Source organism: Bubalus kerabau, chromosome 4 (assembly GCF_029407905.1).
Source record: "Bubalus kerabau isolate K-KA32 ecotype Philippines breed swamp buffalo chromosome 4, PCC_UOA_SB_1v2, whole genome shotgun sequence".
Taxonomy (NCBI): Eukaryota; Metazoa; Chordata; class Mammalia; order Artiodactyla; family Bovidae; genus Bubalus; species Bubalus kerabau.
Window position 1 is genome coordinate 143,808,926 of NC_073627.1, and position 23,471 is coordinate 143,832,396.

At 39.3% G+C, this 23,471-nt stretch overlaps 1 protein-coding gene across 22 annotated transcripts in view; it reads right to left on the reverse strand.

Moving 5' to 3' along the window:
- The window catches only part of FRMD3 (FERM domain containing 3), a 396,931-nt gene that overhangs the window by 32,828 nt on the left and 340,632 nt on the right, over positions 1 to 23,471 (reverse strand). The window contains exon 1 of one of the 22 annotated variants that reach the window (XM_055578906.1): positions 18,757 to 19,004. The exons of the other annotated variants lie outside the window; for them this stretch is intronic. Coding sequence (XP_055434881.1) covers positions 18,757 to 18,883 — 127 coding nt within the window. The 5' untranslated portion in view covers positions 18,884 to 19,004. Of the gene's footprint in view, positions 1 to 18,756; positions 19,005 to 23,471 lie in introns of those variants that run through there. 22 annotated transcript variants of the gene reach the window in all.

The window sequence follows — 23,471 nt, forward strand, 5'->3', positions numbered from 1 at the left end:
GCACCCATGTTCCCCCCCATTACATTCACAGAAGAGCTACTGTCCCACTCTTTAATTCTGCCTCTTGATGAATCATGCTTAAGAAAAACCTTTGTGACTTCCCTGGTGATCCAGTGGTTAAGAATTCGCCTGCCAATATAGGAGACACGGGTTCAATCCTTGGTCCATGAAGATTCCACATGCTATAGGGCAACTAAGTCCATGTACCGCAACTACTGAGCCTGAGCTCGGGGGTCTGTGAGCTGCAACTACTGGAGCCCACATGTCCCAGAGCCCGTGCTTCACAGCAAGGGAAGGCACTGCAATGAAAAGCCTGCACACCACAACTAGAGCCCACGCATGGCAACAAAGACCCGCTACAGCCAAAGATAAATAAATAGAAAAACATCTGGAAAGACTTGATTTTTTAATTGTAAATTACTTATAATTTCCCATGACATTATAGTTAGAACATTCTTTTAACTTTTAAGGTTATGTGTAAGTAGACTGTGTTTTCTCTGAGTTTCATTTCAGGATGGTAGAGAGGATATTAAGATCTTTGTTATTACGTGGAGACATTGAATCTGAAAGGACTGACAATCACTGCTTAAGAACTCACAAAACTGTCACGTCTCTACAAAGGTCACATATTTGTTGCCTATTAACTGGAACCACCCTTGCTGTGGTGAGCTAACTTCTGATTGACCTACCTTATGTTGATCAGTGTAGCCATCTTGGCTCTGGGAGGTGTGCTGTGCTCTTGAATTGAGGGTAGGGAGAGAGGAGTGAAGGAAGAGTGTGAGAGAAGGAAAGAGGTCATCACTCCACTTCTAGGAAATTGGATGAAATGGATGGAGCTATAGCCTGGAATTCTGGGGACCTAGATTCCATTCCACCCAACTTTCTTTGTGTCTTGAGTCTTGGACTGTTTAACCTAAAAATTGACCAGACCTTTCCCAGTTCCAGCATTCTGTGGCTTGATCTTAGTCTAGGTCTCAATAAAATGTCGCACTTAAAACTATACATGGGCTTTCCCTGAAAGCACCAATCACCTGCATATAACAAGCAGAGCTATTTCTGCTGTATCTATAGAAGAACATTGCAGAAGAGGGAAAAAGACAAGGGCACTAAGATTTTTAATTTTTACAGGGCTAGACATTTTAGGCCTGTGATCATATGATATTCATAAAAAGGAGATGAGGAAAGTGAGGCTCAGAGAGGTTAAGTAACTTGCACGAGGTCATGACTCCAGGAAACAACACAGCAGGAGTTTGTGCCCAAGCCTGCCTGACTCCAAAGCTTTGGAGTAACCACCATGGTCTTATTTACATTCCTGAAGAGAAGGCAATCTGGGAGGCCCAGAGGGACCCTCACTTCTCAATAAAAGAGGAAGAATCTTCCATGTTATTGGCCAATTTCATTTGCTGAAACCACAGTATCATTATATGTAAGGTGAGCACTGGTCCCTATTTGCCTGGTATAGTTCCTATTGCCTGCTGTCCTAGCAGCATTAAAATGCCTATTTTACCCCCGAAAGGTTTGCCTAGTAGATTTTATAGTCACCTAATTATGTTTCTATGTCACAGCTCCTGTGATTGAATCATGGCCAGGAGAGAAGCAAAATAAATAAATAAAACCACTTACTGTTGTGGGGGTTAGTGGTTTAGATTAGAAATAAACCTTCAAGTTTATTTTATTCTGCATGTGCTATCAGTCCGTAAAATGTTTTCTATCCACATTAAGTAGCATGCAGACTTCCACCTATAGTAACACAGTATGTCATAAACCTATGTGACTCTTTTATCTTCCCTTTGTTGGGGATAAAGTCTAATACTTCAAGTGAAGCTTGTGTCACATACAGCAGAGCTATTTCTGCTGAATCTATAGAAGAACATTCGGTTTAAAAGAAAATATCCTGAGGATGACTTGTACATTCTCAGAGGAGAGTTTCACTTTCAGGCATGGGCGCTGCAAAATATCTCAACTAGAAATGTACTTGATGCCTCCAAATAAACTTGGGAGGCTGCCTGTTCATTCTATTTAAAACCCGTTAGAGTCATCCCAGTGACTCAGGAAAGTATAGACGAATGGAAACTTAGACACACACACACACACACACACACACACACACACACACACACGCACACACACTTCACAGGAAATCCTAATGTTCTTCCCAGCCATGAGCACCAATCTCACTTCCCTTTGTTATCACCCACCAATGTCTTACTCATGCCTCTAATAAGAGGAGCTGAACATTTTGAAACCTTTTACGATGATTTTGATTTCAATATCTAGAATTCAAGAGAATCAATCCTTGTCCTTACATTGCAACAGTCAACTGCCCCTTCCAGACACTGAAGTGTCTCTCACCAAGGTATCCAATGATTAGCATGTTGTTGAAGACAATGTGCACTCTTTCCTGCCCTTCTCCTGGCCACTGTACCTCTGTGACTCCACACTCTCTTGGTTTCTGTCTCATGATTCTAAGCTATTTCTGTCTTTCCCACAGTCTTTTCATGTCTACTTGTGGTAGCCTCAGCTCTCTGCTCTTGTCACACTGTAGCCTGCCACTTGGAATCTCAACCGTATGCATGGCTCCACCATGCTCCTGCAGCATTCCTCTGTACAGTTCTGCATGTCATTAGTGTCCTTGCCCATTTTTCCTTGAAATTAATTTAGGAAATTGTGCACACTATCACCTTTTGGATATTACTATTAAGGTTAAGAGTATAAGATCTCATCAAAAAGTTATGGCTGTGGAAAACCATATGGAGATTCCTCAAACAAAAACTAAAAATAGAACTACCTCATGACCCAGAAATTCCACTCTTGTGTACATCCAAAAAACTTCAGTTTATATAAAAAAAAAACAAACTTAAAAACATTAATTCAAAAAGACAGATGAACCCCAGTGTGCATAACAACATTATTTACAATCACCAAGATAAGGAAGCAACCTATCTACCAACAGGTATTGGAACAATGAAGATGTTGTGTATACATACAGTGGAATACTACTAAGCCATAAAGAATAAAATCTTGCCATTTGCAGCAACATGGATGGACTTGAAAGGCATTATGTTAAGTGAAGTAAGTCAACAAAGGCAAATACTGTATATTATCACTTATATGAGGAATATAAAAAACACTACAAACCAGCAAATATAACAAATAGAAGGAAAATCACAGATAAAGAGAAAAAACTAGCAGTTTCCATGGAGGGAAGGGAGGAGGGAGGGGCAACATAGGCGTAGGGGATTAAAAGGTACAAATTATTAGGTATAAAATAAGCAACTAGGATATATTGTACAACACCAGGAATATAGCCAATATTTTATTTTATTTTTTAAGTTTTATTGAAATATAGTTGACTTATGGGCTTCCCTGGTGCTTCACATGGTAAAGAATCTGCCTGCAATGCAGGAGACCCAGGTTTGATCCCTGGGTTGGGAAGATCCCCTGGAGAAGGGAATGGCTACCCACTCCAGTATCCTTGTCTGGAGAATCCCATGGACAGAGGAGCCTCATGGGCTCCATGGGGTTGCAAAGAGTTGGACACAACTGAGCGAATTAATTTATAATGTGTTAGTTTCAGATGTACAGCAAAATGACTTAAAATCCTCTTCTATTATAGGTTATTACAAGATCCCAGGGCTTCCCTAGTAGCTCAGTGGTTAAAGCCTCTGCGTGCAATGCGAGAGACCTGGGTTCGATCCCTGGGTTGGGAAGATCCCCTGGAGAAGGAAATGGCAACCCACTCCAGTATTTTTGCCTGGAGAATCCCATGGACGGAGGAGCCTGGTGGGCTACAGTCCACAGGGTCGCAAAGAGTCAGACACGACTGAGAGACTTCACTTTCACAAGATGCTGAGTATAGTTTTCCTGTGCTATACAGTAGGTTTTTGTGGTTTATCTAGTTTATATATTATTGTTTGTCATTGTGTCTGACTCTTTGTGACCCCATAAACTGCAGCACGCCAGGCTTGTCTGTTCTCCGCTATCTCCCAGAGTTTGCTCAAACTCATGTCCATTCAGTCGATGATGCCATCCAACCAACTCATCCTCTATTGCCCCCTTCTCCTCTTGACCTCAGTCTTTCCCAGCATCAGGGTCTTTTCCAGTGAATCAGCTCTTCACATCAGGTGGGCAAAGTATTGGAGTTTCAGCATCAATCCTTCCAATGAATATTCAGGGTTGATTTCCTTTAGGATTGACTGGTTTGATCTCCTTGCTGTCCAAAGGACTCTCAAGAGTATTTCCAGCACCACAATTTAAAAGCATCAACTTTTTGGCACTCAGCCTTCTTTATGGTCCAACTCTCATATCCGTACAAGACTAGTAGAAAAACCATAGGCTTTACTATATGGACCTTTGTCTGCAAAGTGATGTCTCTGCCTTTTAATACACTGTCTAGGTTTGTCATAACTTTTCTTCCAAGGAGCAAGTGTTTTTTAATTTCATGGCTATAGTTACTGTCTGCAGTGATTTTGGAGCCCAAGAAAATAAAATATGACACTGTTTCCACTTTTTCCCCATCTGTTTGCCATGAAGTGATGGGGCTTGGTGCCATGATCTTAGTTTTTTGAATGCTGAGTTTTAAGCCAGCTTTTTCACTCTCCTTTATCATCCTCATCAAGAGGCTCTTTAGTTCCTCTTTGCTTTCCGCCATTAGAGTAGTATCATGTGCCTATCTGAGGTTGTTGATATTTCTCCCAGCAGTCTTCATTCCAGCTTGTGATTCATTCAGCCTGGCATTTCCCATGATGTATTTGCATTTAAGTTAAAAAACCAATGTGACAATATACAGCCTTGATGTACTCCTTTCCCAACTTTGAACCAGTCTGTTATTCCATGTCCAATTCTTACTGTTGCTTCTTGAATACAGGTTTCTCGTTTTCCACAGTTTGTTGTGAACACACAGTCAAAAGCTTTAGCATAGTCAATGAAGTAGAAGTAGATGGTTTTTTTTTTTTTTAAATTCCCTTGCTTTTTCTATGATCCAGTGCATGTTGGCAATTTGATCTCTACCTGTGCCTTTTCTAAATACAGCTTGTAAGTCTAGAAATTCTTGGTTCATGTATATTTGAAGTCTAGCTTGAAGGATTTTGAGCATTACCTTGCTAGCATACGAAATGAATACTATTGTAGGGCAGCCTGGAAATTCTTTGGCATTGCCTTTCTTTGGGATTCAAATGAAAACTGACCTTTTCCAGTCCTGTGGCCACTGTTGAGTTTTCCAAATTTGCTGGCATATTGAGTGCAGCACTTTAACAACATTATCTTTTGTGATTTGAAATAGATCAGCTGCAATCCTGTCACCTCCACTAGCTTTGTTCATAGTAATGCTTCCTAAGGCCCACTTGACTGCACACTCCAGGTTGTCTGGCTCTACGTGAATGACCACACTATCATGGTTATCTGGGTCATGAAGACATTTCTGGATAGTTCTCATGTGTATTCTTGCTACCTCTTCTTAATCTCTTCTGTTTTTGTTAGGTCCTTGCCATTTCTGTCCTTTACTGTACCCATCTTTGCATGAAATCTAAGTACCTTGTTATCTCCAATTTTCTTGAAGAGATCTCTAGTCTTTCCCATTCTGTTGTTTTCCTCTATTTCTTTGCATTTTTCATTTAAGAGACTTTCTAATCTTTTCTTTCTATTTTCTGGAACTCTACATTCAGTTGGGTATATCTTTGCCTTTCACTTCTCTTCTTTTCTCAGCTATCCATAAGGCCTCCTCAGATAATCACTTTGCCTTCTTGCATTTCTTTTTCTTGGGGATGGTTTTGGTCACCACCTCCTGTACAGTGTTACAAACCTCCATCCATAGTTCTTCAGGCACTCTGTCTACCAGATCTAATCCCTTGAATCTATTAGTCACCTCCTCTGTATAATCATAAGGGATCTGATCTAGGTCATACTTGAATGGTCTAGTGGTTTCTCCTATTTTCTTCAATTTAAGCCTGAATTTTGCAAGAAGGAGCTCATGATCTGAGCCACAGTCAGCTCCAGGTCTTGTTTTTGCTGATTACAAGTGCTGGTGAGGATGCAGGAAAAGGGGAACTCCTGTGCACTGTTGGCTTACCCACTATGGAAAAAAGTATGGAGTTTCCCCCCAAATTAGACAGAACTACCATATGATCTAGCAATCTCCACTTCTGAGTATATATCCAAAGGAAATGAAAACAGGATCTCAAAGAGAAATCTGCACTCCTATGTTCACTGCAGCATTACCTGCTATAGCAAATATATGGAAACAACCTAAATGGCCATCAGTATATGAATGGATGGGCTTCCTTGGTAGCTCAGCTGGTAAAGAATCTGCCTGTAATGCAGGAGACTCCAGTTCGATTCCTGTGTTGGGAAGATCCCCTAGAGGAGGGATAGGCTACCCACTCCAGTATTCTTGGGCTTTCCTGGTAGCTCAGATGGTACAGAATCCAACTGTAATGCAGGAGACCTGGGTTGATCCCTGGTTGGGAAGATCCCCTGGAGGAAGGCATGACAACCCACTCCAGTATTCTTGCCTGGAGAATCCCCATGGACAGAGGAGCCTGGCAGGCTACTGTCCATGGGGTTGCAAAGACTCAGACTAAGTACAGCACAGCACAGATGAATGGATAAAGAAGATGTAGTATATGTACACAATGGAATATTATTCAACCATAAGAAAGAAGAAAACCCTGCCATCTGTGACAGCATGGATGGGTCTTGAAGGCATTATGCTAGGTGAAATAAATCAGAGAAAGACAAAAACATCATGGTATCACTTATATGTGGAACCTGAAGAAAAAGGAAAAGTCAAACTCATAGAAACAGAAAGTAGGAAATGCCACAATAAAGAGAACTCCACAAACTGCCAGAATACAGAAAGGACACCCCAAACTCAGCAATTTAAACAAGATGAAGAGACAGAGGAATACCCAGCAGATAAAGGAACAGGATAAATGCCCACCAAACCAAACAAAAGAGGAAGAGATAGGGAATCTGCCTGATAAAGAATTCCAAATAATGATAGTGAAATTGATCCAAAATCTTGAAATTAAAATGGAATCACAGATAAATAGCCTGGAGGCAAGGATTGGGAAGATGCAAGAAAGGTTTAACAAGGACTTAGAAGAAATAAAAAAGAGTCAATATATAATGAATAATGCAATAAGTGAAATTAAAAACACTCTGGAGGCAACAAATAGTAGAATAACAGAGGCAGAAGATAGGACTAGTGAATTAGAAGATAGAATGGTAGAAATAAATGAATCAGAGAGGATAAAAGAAAAACGAATTAAAAGAAATGAGGACAATCTCAGAGACCTCCAGGACAATATTAAACGCTACAACATTCGAATCATAGGGGTCCCAGAAGAAGAAGACAAAAAGAAAGACCATGAGAAGATACTTGAGGAGATAACAGTTGAAAACTTCCCTAAAATGGGGAAGGAAATAATCACCCAAGTCCAAGAAACCCAGAGAGTCCCAAACAGGATAAACCCAAGGTGAAACACCCTAAGACACATATTAATCAAATTAACAAAGATCAAACACAAAAAAACAAATATTAAAAGCAGCAAGGGAAAAACAACAAATAACACACAAGGGAATACCCATAAGGATAACAGCTGATCTTTCAATAGAAACTCTTCAAGCCAGGAGGGAATGGCAAGACATACTTAAAATGATGAAAGAAAATAACCTACAGCCCAGATTATTGTACCCAGCAAGGATCTCATTCAAGTATGAAGGAGAAATCAAAAGCTTTTCAGACAAGCAAAAGCTAAGAGAATTCTGCACCACGAAACCAGCTCTCCAACAAATACTAAAGGATATTCTCTAGACAGGAAACACAAAAATGGTGTATAAATTCGAACCCAAAACAATAAAGTAAATGGCAATGGGATCATACTTATCAGTAATTACCTTAAACGTAAATGGGTTGAATGCTCCAACCAAAAGACAAAGACTGGCTGAATGGATACAAAAACAAGACCCCTACATATGTTGTCTACAAGAGACCCACCCCAAAACAGGGGACACATACAGACTGAAAGTGAAGGGCTGGAAAAAGATTTTCCATGCAAATAGGGACCAAAAGAAAGCAGGAGTAGCAATACTCATATCAGATAAAATAGACTTTAAAACAAAGGCTGTGAAAAGAAACAAAGAAGGTCACTACATAATGATCAAAGGATCAATCCAAGAAGAAGATATAACAATTATAAATATATATGCACCCAACACAGGAGCACCGCAGTATGTAAGACAAATGCTAACAAGTATGAAAGAAGAAATTAACAATAACACAATAATAGTGGGAGACTTTAATACCCCACTCACACCTCTGGATAGATCAACTAAACAGAAAATTAACAAGGAAACACAAACTTTAAACGATACAATAGACCAGTTAGACCTAATAGATATCTATAGGACATTTCATCCCAAAACAATGAATTTCACCTTTTTCTCAAGCACACATGGAACCTTCTCCAGGATAGATCACATCCTGGGCGATAAAGCTAGCCTTGGTAAATTCAAAAAAATAGAAATCATTCCAAGCATCTTTTCTGACCACAATGCAGTAAGATTAGATCTCAATTACAGGAGAAAAACTATTAAAAATTCCAACATATGGAGGCTGAACAACATGCTGCTGAATAACCAGCAAATCACAGAAGAAATCAAAAAAGAAATCAAAATTTGCATAGAAACGAATGAAAATGAAAACACAACAACCCAAAACCTGTGGGACACAGTAAAAGCAGTCCTAAGGGGAAAGTTCATAGCAATACAGGCACACCTCAAGAAACAAGAAAAAAGTCAAATAAATAACCTAACTCTACACCTAAAGCAACTAGAAAAGGAGGAAATGAAGAACCCCAGGGTTAGTAGAAGGAAAGAAATCTTAAAAATTAGAGCAGAAATAAATGCAAAAGAAACAAAAGAGACCATAGCAAAAATCAACAAAACCAAAAGCTGGTTTTTTGAAAGGATAAATAAAATTGACAAACCATTAGCCAGACTCATCAAGAAACAAAGGGAGAAAAATGAAATCAATAAAATTAGAAATGAAAATGGAGAGATCACAACAGACAACACAGAAATACAAAGGATCATAAGGATAGTACTCTCGTACTATCAACAATTATATTCCAATAAAATGGACAATGTGGAAGAAATGGACAAATTCTTAGAAAAGTACAACTTTCCAAAACTCGATCAGGAAGAAATAGAAAATCTTAACAGACCCATCACAAGCACGGAAATTGAAACTGTAATCAAAAATCTTCCAACAAACCAAAGCCCAGGTCCAGACGGCTTCACAGCTGAATTCTACCAAAAATTTAGAGAAGAGCTAACACCTATCCTGCTCAGACTCTTCCAGAAAATTGCAGAGGATGGTAAACTTCCAAACTCATTCTATGAGGCCACCATTACCCTAATACCAAAACCTGACAAAGATCGCACAAAAAAAGAAAACTACAGGCCAATATCACTGATGAACATAGATGCAAAAATCCTTAACAAAATTCTAGCAATCAGAACCCAACAACACATTAAAAAGATCATACACCATGACCAAGTGGGCTTTATCCCAGGGATGCAAGGATTCTTCAATATCCGCAAATCAATCTATGTAATACACCACATTAACAAATTGAAAAATAAAAACCATATGATTATCTCAATAGATGCAGAGAAAGTCTTTGACAAAATTCAACATCCATTTATGATAAAAACTCTCCAGAAAGCAGGAATAGAAGGAACATACCTCAACATAATAAAAGCTATATATGACAAACCCACAGCAAACATTATCCTCAATGGTGAAAAATTGAAAGCATTTCCTCTAAAGTCAGGAGCAAGACAAGGGTGCCCACTTTCACCATTACTGTTCAACACAGTTTTGGAAGTTTTGGCCACAGCAATCAGAGCAGAAAAAGAAATAAAAGGAATCCAAATTGGAAAAGAAGAAGTAAAACTCTCACTATTTGCAGATGACATGATCCTCTACATAGAAAACCCTAAAGACTCCACCAGAAAATTACTAGAACTAATCAATGACTATAGTAAAGTTGCAGGATATAAAATCAACACACAGAAATCCCTTGCATTCCTATACACTAATAATGAGAAAACAGAGAAATTAAGGAAACAATTCCATTCACCATTGCAACAGAAAGAATAAAATACTTAGGAATATATCTACCTAAAGAAACTAAAGACCTATATATAGAAAACTATAAAACATTGGTGAAAGAAATCAAAGAGGACACTAATAGATGGAGAAATATACCATGTTCATGGATTGGAAGAATCAATATAGTGAAAATGAGTATACTACCCAAAGCAATTTATAGATTCAATATAATCCCTATCAAGCTACCAACAGTATTCTTCACAGAGCTAGAACAAATAATTTCACAATTTGTATGGAAATACAAAAAACCTCGAATAGCCAAAGCAATCTTGAGAAAGAAGAATGGAACTGGAGGAATCAACCTACCTGACTTCAGGCTCTACTACAAAGCTACAGTTATCAAGACAGTATGGTACTGGCACAAAGACAGAAATATAGATCAATGGAATAAAATAGAAAGCCCAGAGATAAATCCACGCATCTATGGACACCTTATCTTTGACAAAGAAGGCAAGAATATACAATGGATTAAAGACAATCTCTTTAACAAGTGGTGCTGGGAAAACTGGTCAACCACTTGTAAAAGAATGAAACTAGAACACTTTCTAACACCATACACAAAAATAAACTCAAAATGGATTAAAGACCTAAACGTAAGACCAGAAACTATAAAACTCCTAGAGGAGAACATAGGCAAAACACTCTCTCACATACATCACAGCAGGATCCTCTATGACCCACCTCCCAGAATATTGGAAATAAAAGCAAAAATAAACAAATGGGACCTAATTAACCTTAAAAGCTTCTGCACATCAAAGGAAACTATTAGCAAGGTGAAAAAACAGCCTTCAGAATAGGAGAAAATAATAGCAAATGAAGCAACTGACAAACAACTCATCTCGAAAATATACAAGCAACTCCTACAGCTCAACTCCAGAAAAATAAATGACCCAATCAAAAAATGGGCCAAAGAACTAAACAGACATTTCTCCAAAGAAGACATACAGATGGCTAACAAACACATGAAAAGATGCTCAACATCACTCATTATCAGAGAAATGCAAATCAAAACCACTATGAGGTACCATTTCACACCAGTCAGAATGGCTGCGATCCAAAAGTCTACAAGTAATAAATGCTGGAGAGGGTGTGGAGAAAAGGGAACCCTCTTACACTGTTGGTGGGAATGCAAACTAGTACAGCCACTATGGAGAACAGTGTGGAGATTCCTTAAAAACCTGGAAATAGAACCGCCTTATGATCCAGCAATCCCACTGCTAGGCATACACACTGAGGAAACCAGAAGGGAAAGCGACACGTGTACCCCAATGTTCATCGCAGCACTGTTTATAATAGCCAGGACATGGAAGCAACCTGGATGTCCATCAGCAGATGAATGGATAAGCAAGCTGTGGTACATATACACAATGGAGTATTACTCAGCCATTAAAAATAATACATTTGAATCAATTCTAATGAGGTGGATGAAACTGGAGCCTATTATACAGAGTGAAGTAAGCCAGAAAGTAAAACACCAATACAGTATACTAACGCATCTATATGGAATTTAGAAAGATGGTAACAATAACCCTGTGTACGAGACAGCAAAAGAGACACTGATGTATAGAACAGTCTTATGGACTCTGTGGGAGAGGGAGAGGGTGGGAAGATTTGGGAGAATGGCATTGAAACATGTAAAATATCATGTATGAAACGAGTTGCCAGTCCAGGTTCGATGCACGATACTGGATGCTTGGGGCTGGTGCACTGGGACGACCCAGAGGGATGGTATGGGGAGGGAGGAGGGAGGAGGGTTCGGGATGGGGAACACATGTATACCTGTGGCGGATTCATTTTGATATTTGGCAAAACTAATACAATTATGTAAAGGTTAAAAATAAAAAAATAAAAAAAAAAAGAAAGTAGTAAAATGGTTGCCATGGACTAGGCGGTGAGAGAAATGGGGAAAGGGTACAAACTTTCAGCTGAAAGATGAATAAGGTTTGATGTTCAAATGTAAAACATGATCTTTATAGTTGATAATACTGTTTTACATAATTGACATATGTGAGAGAGTAGAACTTAAGTGTTCTCATTTAAAAAAAAGATAAATATGTGAGGTAATGTATGTACTAATTAGGGGGAACTTTTCACAATGTGTATCAAATTGCTACAATGTATACTTTAAATATCATTCAGTTTTGTCAATTATGCCCCATAAACTGAAATTAAAGAGATTATAAGCTCTCTCTTAAATATTCTATATCTGAATCCTGGCCTTGTATTGTCATGTAACCTTGGACAAGCTACTAAGTCACTCTTTTCTGTAAAATCTATAAAATGGGAAAAATTCAGGCCATATCGTATGGGGATATTGTGCACAGAGGAGTCATAAATAAACATGTGGGAAGTGGTTAGCACTTAGTAAACACTCAATAACATTACTATTTACACATTAAAATGTCTGAAAGATCCTAAGGACAAGAAACCAGTTTTGTTTTATTTAACTTAATAACTGGTTTAGGACTTCCCTGGTGGCTTAGTGGTAAAGAATCCACCTGCCAATACAGAAGACATGGGTTCAGTTCCTGGTTGGGGAAGATGCCATTTGCCATGGAGCAACTAAGCCTTTCAAGCCGGTGAGCCACAACCACTGAGCCCATGTACTGCAGGTACTGAAGCCTGCATGTCCTACAGTTCACACTCCACAAGAGAAGCCACCACAATGAGAAGCCCACACGCTGCAATGAAGAGTAGCCGCTGCTCACCGCAATGAGAGAAAAGCCTGCACAGCAATGAAGACTCAGCACAGTCAAAATAAATAAATACATATAATTATTTTTAAAAAACTGGTTTAACTTGACCAGAGATGTTTGAACAGAACTTAGTTTGAGAAATACATGTTACTGCATCTCTGACCCATCTCAACTCAAAACTATCCAGTGAGCTGCAGACTCACCACACACCTGAGTGTAGGATCATCAACCTCAGTATTTCCAAATCCAAGCAATGTATGTCCCACCCCAGCCTTTTCCTCCTCTACTCGTTACTACATAATATTAATAAAGAGCACCACCCTCTGCCCACACCAGCAATCTAAGGGTTGGCCGTAACTTTTCACTCACTGCTTACTCCTAACCTGTCACCAGCTTCTACAAACTCTGCCACTATATTCACTTTCAAAGTGGTCCCTGCCTCTCCATCGCCCCATGCTTGAGAGTGAAAAAAGGTGAAAGTGTTAGTCACTCCATCATGTCCAACTCTTTGCAGCCCTATGGACTGTAGCCCACCAAGCTCATCTGTTCATGAGATTTCCCAGTCAAGAATACTGGGGTGGGTAACCATTCCCTTCTCCAGGGGATCTTCCCGATCCAGGGACTGAACCCAGGTATCTTGCATTGCAGGCAGATTCTTTACCATCTGAGCTACCACAGAAGCCTAAAGAATACTGGAGTGGGTAGCCATTCCCTTCAAAGGGATCCCCACCTCTCCATCACCCCATGATCATCACTTCTCAACTGCATAATAGAGTGACCTCCTCACTGGTTTCCCTGATCTCAGTCTCACTCCTGAATTGTTGCCAGAAAAATAATTTTAAATGCCTAATTAGTTGTATGAATTCTCTTCTTAAAATGTTTTTCATGCCTTTCAGGATAAAATTTAAACTCCATTTTAGTATATAAAGCACACCTCTACCCCACACATTTCCATCATTCCTATTTATTTTGTTGTCGTTGTTCAGTCGCCTAGTTGTGTCCAACTCTGTGACCACATGGACTGCAGCATGCCAGGCTTCCCTGTCCCCCCCATCTCCTGGAGTTTGCCCAAGTTCATGTTCATTGCGTCGGTGATGCCATCCAGCCATCTCATCCTCTGATGCCCTTTTCTCCTTCTGCCCTCAATCTTTCCCAGCATCAGGGACTTTTCCAATGAGTCGTCTGTTCGCATCAGATGCCCAAATATGTCACACTATATCATGCCTCCTTGACTTTGTACAAACTGCCTTTCCCTGGAAAGTCCTTCTGCACCCAGATGGCGCCTATTCATTCTTTAAGATTTAATGTTTCACCTTCTCTCAGAAGGCTCTCCTACATAGATGCTTATCTTATAGTTTCCATGGTTGACTCATCCATTTCTCTCCCAGATAATTAGTCTAAGCCAATCACAGTAATTTAATTGTCTCTGGTTTGGAAGTGGGCATGTGAGCCAAGCCTGAAAATGAAACATGAAGGGAAGAGTTGCGTGGGGAGGGGGGAAGTTCTGAGAAAGGTTTCTTGCTTCTAAGAAGAACATACTGGACAGATAACGGACTTTCCCTTGACATTGTATGTGAAGAAGACACCAGGAATTCTGGCAGTTATCCTGTGATGCTGACGGCAAATGGCTTGAGGGGAGTTCTGGCTAACTGACAAGAGCAGTGCAGGGAGATGAAATGAACCTGGCTTCTCCATCCTGGAATCCTCCCGACTCTGGCCTTGGTGCAGTCTTGGACAATAAATCACCTTATTATCTAAACCAGGGTTTGTTCGAGTTACTTGCTGCTACTGGTGTCCTAACTGATGCAGCTGCCAGCATCTCATGGGTCTCTCTGTCATCACAATCAATCATCACACCAAAATCGGGAACATGACAGAAAACCCTCACTGCACTTCAGCATCATTGTGGTGAACTTCGATAATGCCATACGATAAAGACAGAAAATAAGAAGCATAAATATTGGAAAGGAGGGCACAAAACTGTCATTGTCTCTAGGTTATTGTATCAGCTACAGGAAAAGGCAAAGATTCTAATAAGAAGCTAGGGGGGTTAATTATAAGTCAGTTCAGGTGTTCAGCTTGAAAGCAACAAAGACCATGTAAAAGTATGATGATGGAAAATCCCATTCAAAAGAGCTAAACACACAAATTAGAACAGGCACGTAATATCTAGGATATCCATAAGAAATACTCAAAACTTGCATGAAGATAATAATAAAACATAGCTGAATAACATAAAAGAATACCTTGGAAAAATGAAGGAATATAACAATGTTCCTGAATAGGAGAACTTAATTATTTTGAAGATCCATATCTCTTCTAATTAAAATTCACTGCAATTTTAATACAAATCTCAACACATTTTCAAAAATGACAAATGAGAAAGTGCACAGGATTATCAAGAAACTCTGGCTAAAAAAAGATCCATAAGGGGGAATTTGACCTATCTGATGTCAAAACTATACTATTGTTCATAATGGAGCAGGAATAATAAAATATGCAATTCAGAAATATACCTTTGAAAATAATGAGAGGTTATGATAAATAACTCTGAGAAAAATCATTAACCAATTGGAAAGGAGAAAAAGTATATCCCTACTTTCTGTCAAACACACATTTAAAATTCCAAAGAAGTCAGCAAGTCAGTTAAAAGCAAATATTAGATCAAACCACATGAAATCACTATTTTTGTAGGTCAAAGGCAGTTGACTATCAGAAATTTCACATAGTTAAAGCTAACGCATTAATTTTGAGGATGAAAACACAGGAAACATGTTTATAGTCTTGGAATGAGGGATACTGACAAAACATAAAACTCAGAAAATAAGTCTGCACATGTAGAAATTGTCTGTGCATATGAAAAGTACCTGTGCTACAAAGTTAACATTAAAATAAGTTAAAAGCTCAAAATCCTTCAAGCTAGGGTTCAACTGTACGTGAACCAAAAACTTCCAGATGTACAAGATGGATTTAGAAAAGGCAGAGGAACCAGAGAGCAAATTGCCAACATCCATTGGATCATAGAAAAAGCAAGGGTAGTCCAGAAAAACATCTACTGCTTTATTAACTACTCTAAAGCCCTTGTCTGAGTGGACCACGACAAATTGTGGAAAATTCTTAAAGAGATGGGAATACCAGACCACCTTACCTGCCTCCTAAGAAACTGTATACAGGTAAAGAAACACCAGTTAGAACTGGACATGGGACAATGGACTGATTCAAAATTGGGAAAGGAGTACGTCAAGGCTGTATATTGTCACCCTGCTTATTTAACTTATATGCAGAGTATATCATGTGAAATGCCAGGCTACATCTAGCTGGAATCAAGCTCAAGCTGGAATCAAGGTTGCTGGGAGAAATATCAATAACCTTAGCTATGCAGATGACACCACTCTAATAGTAGAAAGCAAAGAAGAACTAAAGAGCCTCTTGATGAAGGTGAAAGCTGTGCTTAGTCACTCAGTCACATCTGACAGTTTGCAACTGTAGCCTGCCAGGGTCCTCTGTCCATGGGATTCTCCAGGCAAGAATACTGGAGTGGGTTGCCATGCCCTCCTCCAGGGGATCTTCCCAACCCAGGGATTGAACCCAGGTCTCCTGCACTGCAGGCAGATTCTTTACTATCTGAGCCACCAGGGAAGCCCAAGAAAACTGGAGTGGGTAGTCTATCTCATCTCCATGGAAACTTCCCGGCCCAGGATTCAAACTGGGGCCTCCTGCATTGCAGGTGGATTCTTTACCAGCTGAGCTACCCCGAAAGCCAAAGGTGAAAGAGGAGAGTGAAAAAGCTGGCTTAAAACTCAATACTCAAAAAACTAAGATCATGGTATCTGGCCCCATCATTTCATAACAAATTGATGGGGAAACAATGGAAACAGTGACAGATTTTACTTTTTTGGGCTCCAAAATCACTGCAGACAGTGACTGCAGCCATGAAATTAAAAGATGCTTGCTGCTTGGAAGAAAAGCTACGATCAGTCTAGACAGCATATTAAAAAGCAGAGGCATCATTTTGCTGACAAAGATCCATTTAGTTAAAACTATGGTTTTTCCAGTCGTCATGTAAGGATGGGAGAGTTAGACCATAAAGAATGCTGAATGACGAAGAATTGATGCTTTTGAATTGTGATGCTGCAGAATCCTCTTCAGAGTCCCTTGGACAGCAAAGAGATCAAACCAGTCAATCCTAAAGGCAAAAAGAAGCATGAATATTTTGGCCACATGATATAAGAGCTGACTCATTGGAAAAGACCCTGATGCTGGGAAAGATTGAAGGCAGGAAGAGAAGGGGGCGACAGAGGATGAGACAGTTGGATGGCATCACTGACTCAATGGAAATTAAAGAACAGGCAAGCCTGGAGTGCTGCAGCCCATGGGGTCACAAAGAGTTGGATACTACTGAGCAACTGAACAACAACAAAATTAAAAGCCAAGAACAAATTAGGAGGAAAAAAGATAATATAAGAATTCTCACAATCTATAAGGGAAGGACAAAAATGAAACAGAAATGCACAAAGTAAACAAGTAATTCCAAGCAGAAATGCAAATGGGTAATTATCCTCTGAAAAGATGCTCACCTTTACATGTAAAAAGGAACAGGTATATTAAAATAATAAAATGTCATTTTTTTTTTCAGTCTTAGAAATTGGTCACATCAGGGTTAGTGCTTATGTGGGGAAGAAGTCATTCTTGTACTCACCTTTTTAGTGAGTATTAGTTTTTCAGAGGATAATTTGTTTGCCCATTTCCATAAAAATTTAAAATGTGTATATCTGTCAAATCAGCAGTTATGCTTTTAAGAATCTGTCATAAAGAAATACTTGTATACGCACATTCCTTGGCAGCACTGTCTGTTACAGCCACTAAATAGGAAATATCAATTTCCAGTAATAATTTGGTGATTAAATTATGATATGTCTTCACTGTAAGATATTATTCAGCCAATTTCAAAAGGATACAGATTAATATGTATTGATACAGAAAGTCCGTCATGCCATATGATAAACTGAAAAAAAGGAACTATAATACATATCGAACAATCCCATTTATGATAAAAAAAAAATCCTATATCCATTCTACATGTCAATGTACATAGATTGGCTATCAGGAACATTAGGATCAAGGAAAACATTCTATAAAATTATACTTTAACATATCTTTTATGAGAACACATCATCTATTATCTATGTCATTATACAAATACAACTAAGTTCACTTAGGAGTGATTTCCACAAATGTGCATGAGGTATGGCCAATTCCAGACATTTCCCAGGATTTTTAAAATTTTAATCATTTGGTGAAAACCACATATAACATATATATATATATTCCCATTTCCTCCAAGGACCACAAAATACATTTTCAATGAAAAGGAAACTGGCAGAACCTCAGTTTGATCCCAATTCTTTAACTGATACTGTATTTCAGGACCATATTTTAGGACAGCTCTACTTTGAAGATGTAGGAGGGTCTTGCCTCATCCAGGAAAGCACGCTTGAAGATCTTACCCTTTAAACAATGAAAGGAGGGAGGAGCATGTTTTGATCATCCAATCTGCCTTGTCTGTAATCACCCCTCATTCCTGAGCCAATGGACTGGACACACCACCACTGTCTCCTTCCTAACCGAGCTACTGACTAGCATGTAATTCATTAGCCTTTAGGATGACTTCCTACCATTTCACTTAATGAGAGTGTCAGGACCTCCATTTGAAGCCCTCCCATTTTCTCTCAGTGCCTGCCCACTCTCCGTCCTGCCTCCCTGCTTTTCTCCCTCTTTCTCCTTCTCATCCTTATCACAGACTTCTGACATTCTCGGGTGAGTGGCAGCTGGAAGCCTGCACCCTTCTGAGGTGCAGACCAGAGCGCACTGCAGGGCACGTACCCGTGTTTCTGGCTGTGATCTTGGAACTGTGTCTCAGCAGACGGACAAACACATTGCTGTTGCAGTGGTTCACTAATTGCAGGCGGAGGCCCCTCCGAGTCTGGATCTTGACCAAGCATTTTGCCATTACTGTTTCTTCAATTCTCCGTGTCTCCTCTGCCTGTCATGGCCCAGGGCAGCTACCACCAGCCATAGTGGCTTTGACCTTTCACTAACTGTCCATTCTGTTTTAAAGGACCGAGGCAGGGCCCACTGAATGAATCAAATGTCAGGCTGCTAATGCAGCCAACAGAAATAACTCAGGAGGGATCAGCATGGGGCCAGAGGAGGGAGGGGGATGCTATTTTTAAACTCTTCACTCACTCCCCTGACAAACAATGAAACAATATACAACATCCTTACCCTAGCCAATTGGAAACCATCCAGGCCAGAGGACCCCAGCCCAAGGTCCTACAGTGTCCTAGGAACTGAATGCCCACCCTGCCCCACAAAAATAAAACAATACCCAGGCAACTCTGTGATGGAGAAACAACCCACCTTGATTTCTTTTAAAAAATATTTGAATCTTTATTATGTTCTAGAGCAGTGCTTTCCAATAAAAATAAAATGCAAGCCACATTAAAGAACAAAAAGGAAGCATTTGAAAAGTGAAAGAAATAATTTTAATGACGTGTTTTATTTGGAGCCAAGATATCTAAACTAGTATCATTCACCATGTAACAATATCAAAATAATAAAATAGTTTAGATACTTTTTGGTACTAAGTCTTTGAAATTGGTGTGCATTTGCACACTTACAGCATGTCTCAATTCAGCAAACAGCAGGATACGACTTAGCGACTGAACAGCAACATTGCCAGTGCTCAGCAGCCACGTGAGATTGCTGTATTGGACAACACAGCTCTGGACAAAGTGCGGAGGACCTCATGGCATTATCTCTGTCCTCACAAGGATGCTAAAATGTCCCTTTTTGGATAGAAAAGGAAACAGCATCCTGGAAAGAGTAACTGACTTGACCAAATTCACAAAGTAAGTGGCAAAGCCATGATTTGAACCTAAGCATCCAATATCGGTTGACTAAGAAGACAGTCTCCCAGGAGGACAGCTGCTGGTACCCCTACTTCTAACCTCGTGTTTCAAATGTAGGATCTGAATATAATGTAATTCTCTCTCTCAAGATTTTGAAAGTCCTGCACTCGTACCTCTGAGCATGAAATGTGCCTGCATCCCCGAGTCAGTGTTCTGGGAGCAAAGTATTTTCAATATTTTAGGAATATTGAAAAATTCCTATAATTGAAAATATTTCAGCTGATTAGTAACTGTGCCCCATATACTATCATTCAGTTCTATTTCTTGGCTGGTACATTTTCTCACTTTCATTTTTAGAAAAAAAATTTTTTCCTCCCACTCTTGTACATGTATACATTTTTCTTCTTTAAATAGCTACTGAGGGCAAAAGATAATTTCCTAATAAAAATATTCTTTTTTTCTCTTCTCTTGACAAAACAAAACATTATATGCAGAGCAGTCAGTTGAAATTATGCATTATTATATCTCACTGTGGGAATATAAACTGATCTAGCATTTCTGGAAAAAAGTTTAGCAAAATACATTGAGTTCTATAGGCATGATATCTGTCAACTCAAAAATTCCACTTTTGGGAAATTAGCCTGAGGAAATAATGAGAAATGTTGACAAAAATTTATGGACAAAGATTTTCATCAGAGTGTCATTTATTGTAGTGGAAAGAAAAAAAAAATGTCAATCTAAATTTCCAGTGGGAAAATGATTAAATACATGTGATGGAATATTGTACATCCATTAAAATGTATGTTTAGGAGTTTAATGGTGTGAGGGAAAGCTTGCAATATATTGATTACTGGAAGAAGCAGTTTATGTAAGCAGTATGACCTCAACTATATAAAAAAGTACACTACAGACCAGACTATAAATTTTGATCGGGGAGAATGGGGAAGCCAGCTATGCACTGTGGGTGGAGGTCACTTCTAGATATCCCCCAGAGGGCTCCCTCTCCCCACCCACAGGTCCAGTTTCAACAGGGCAGTTCCTCCTCTCACCAGGGTTAGTCAATTTTCAAACCTGACACTTGAAAATACTCCTAAAAATTCACAATATCTTCACCCCTTTGCAATTCCCTTTTTGATATAATTCTGAGCAGAATCCCTACTTATAAAAAGGTAGGCTGCACAGAGGTGGAGCCCTGGGACAGTACCTGCTAGGCCTTCCCTCACTAGCCACCACCAGCAGTTCCTGAAAAACTACTGAAAATCTTTAGGATACTGAAAAACAAATCAGAAAGTCCCCATGCCAAATGAATCAATACTGTGCAGGAACGCAGATCAAGGATTTTAAAGATTAATGTGGGCTCACTGGCATGGCAGTAGACCAGGCCTCAGATATTGAGAAAACCTCCCTTTGCCTATTTGGATGGAATACAGATGAATCTGTGTGTTTGTCATTATAAATAAAGACAACATGATGTGACTTGATAGCACACTCTAAACAAAAAAACCCCAAAGCAACAACAAAAACAAAACGAAAACCCCTAAAAGCAAATAAAAAACCTGAAACAAAACCACCACCATCCCTTATATCTGTTCTTTTCCACGGAGAGTTATTCTCTTTTAATTCTCAAGCTTCAAGTTTCACTATAGTTTTGAAGTGTCTCCTTCCCTTTTAGTAACTATAACTAATGATAAAAAAATATTTTGCATCTCATGCATGTAAAATTTTTTTCTTAACTTGTTCCCACTCTTTAAGTTACTCTTCAGAGATCTTAAGTATGATTCTTTTACCCTCTTTCTTCAGGGACCTTCAGCTTTTATTTAGAGGGAAGGAACCTAGCAGGACCAGCATCCTGTATTATCCCAGCCATTTCTGTCTACCTTGCCCTGTTCTACCCAGAGGTGTGGCTATGTTTCAAGAGGAAGAAACAAAGTGAAGCAGAGCCAACCCAAGGATTCTGGGAGAAACTGCCCAAGCAGCTTGTTCTTGTTCTAGGCACTGCACTCACAGACCCAACAGCAACAGCACAGCATTTGGATGCCCTTGAACACCCTTCCTGTTTAGATTTGTCTTGTTTGTTTGAAGAATCAGGAATGCATGTCTGGGCAGTGACAAGAAGCTAAAGAAAGCAGCAGATATGTGTGAAGAGAGGAATTGATTTTCCACAATGAGATGCCAGAAACACTGATAAATCAAGCAGAAGCCACAGCAGAGGAAGAGAGTTCAATGATAAGAGCTCTTCATAAGCCTGGATTTCATGTCTGCTTTGGAGACAAACGTCCTGGTACAGATTTGAGGCAAGGGAACAAGTCTGTCTTTGCTTTGTGGGTGACTGGGAGCTACTACATGACTTGGAACCCTAGGGCATCCGAAAATGGAGACAATAAATCTCCCATGGGTATTAGGACAAAGAAATGAGATTGAGTATATCAACTGCCTTGCAAGGTGCTGTCTCCAGGTTGATGAAGGAGAACTTAAAGGAGTTACAGAAAGTAAAAGTAAAAGCACAACCTCTGGGTTCTAATCCTGGCTGTACCATTTATCTGACTTCAGCTTCCATGCCTGTAAAATGAGCAGAGCAAAGGCAGGACTTATCTCCCAGGGCTGCTAGGAGGATTAATGAAGGTGATCCACGAGGCATGTTCAGATCAGAGGCTATCACAGGAATTACTCAAGAAAAATTACTGATGTTTTCCTAACACATGCTCATTCCTTTCTCTCCTTTACTCAAGGGAAAGACAGTGAGGATTTTAAATAGTCTGGATTTTCTCCCTTCTGTCAGCCATCTGTTTCTAACATTTCTAGTTACTTTTCCCTAACTAGGAAACAGCATTGCAGGCTGTTAAGTTTACCTGACCAGCCCTGTGACCTCAGGAAAGCTATATAAGCTTGTTGAAGTGTAGTTTTCTGCCTGTAAAATAGTACTGATGTTGAAATTCATGTAGCTGAGTGCCTGATAAGTAGCAGGCACAGTAAATGCTAGCTACTCTATCATCATCAATATCATGCACCTTATTAGTTATTTTGAAAACTAACAGGTTTCACAGGTGTAGTGGGTTTGGTTTTTAGTTAAAATAGTTATGGAGATTCACTGAAATTTTAGCTGACTGCTAACTCCAGTTAGGAAGATAATAAAAAGTTATTACACATATTAAATGTTCTTCATAATAAATTTAGACATCAAGTATCAGTTACCTGATACTTGATGTCTCAGTTTATTTGATGCCTAAATTTATTTGATGTCTAGATTATTTGAAAATCCTTGGCACTGTCACATATCATATTTATCATATAATGAAATATAATAATGTTATAAAATATTTTAATAATATTTTGTGATACAATGGGTATATTCTTGGACATATAATAACAAGAAATGGAAGCAGTTCCCAGCACCACTAAGTGACAGGGCTATTCGACCAGGTAGTCAATCATTTGTATAATTCAATTTCCTCCTTTGCAAATAAAATGAGACAACATTATCTGTCCTATCCATTTTGAAGAAATGGTCATGAGTCTCAAATTATAGTAATTCATGGAAAAAACTCTGAAAATGTGTAAGACGCTTTGGCATGTTGGATACTCTTCCTCTTATTATCTCCCTTATCAGATGAAGCACTCATTGAGTGCCTCCTCCCTGTAACACAAGAGTACTGCTCGGTGGGGCCAGTCATCACATGCAGGGGTGGG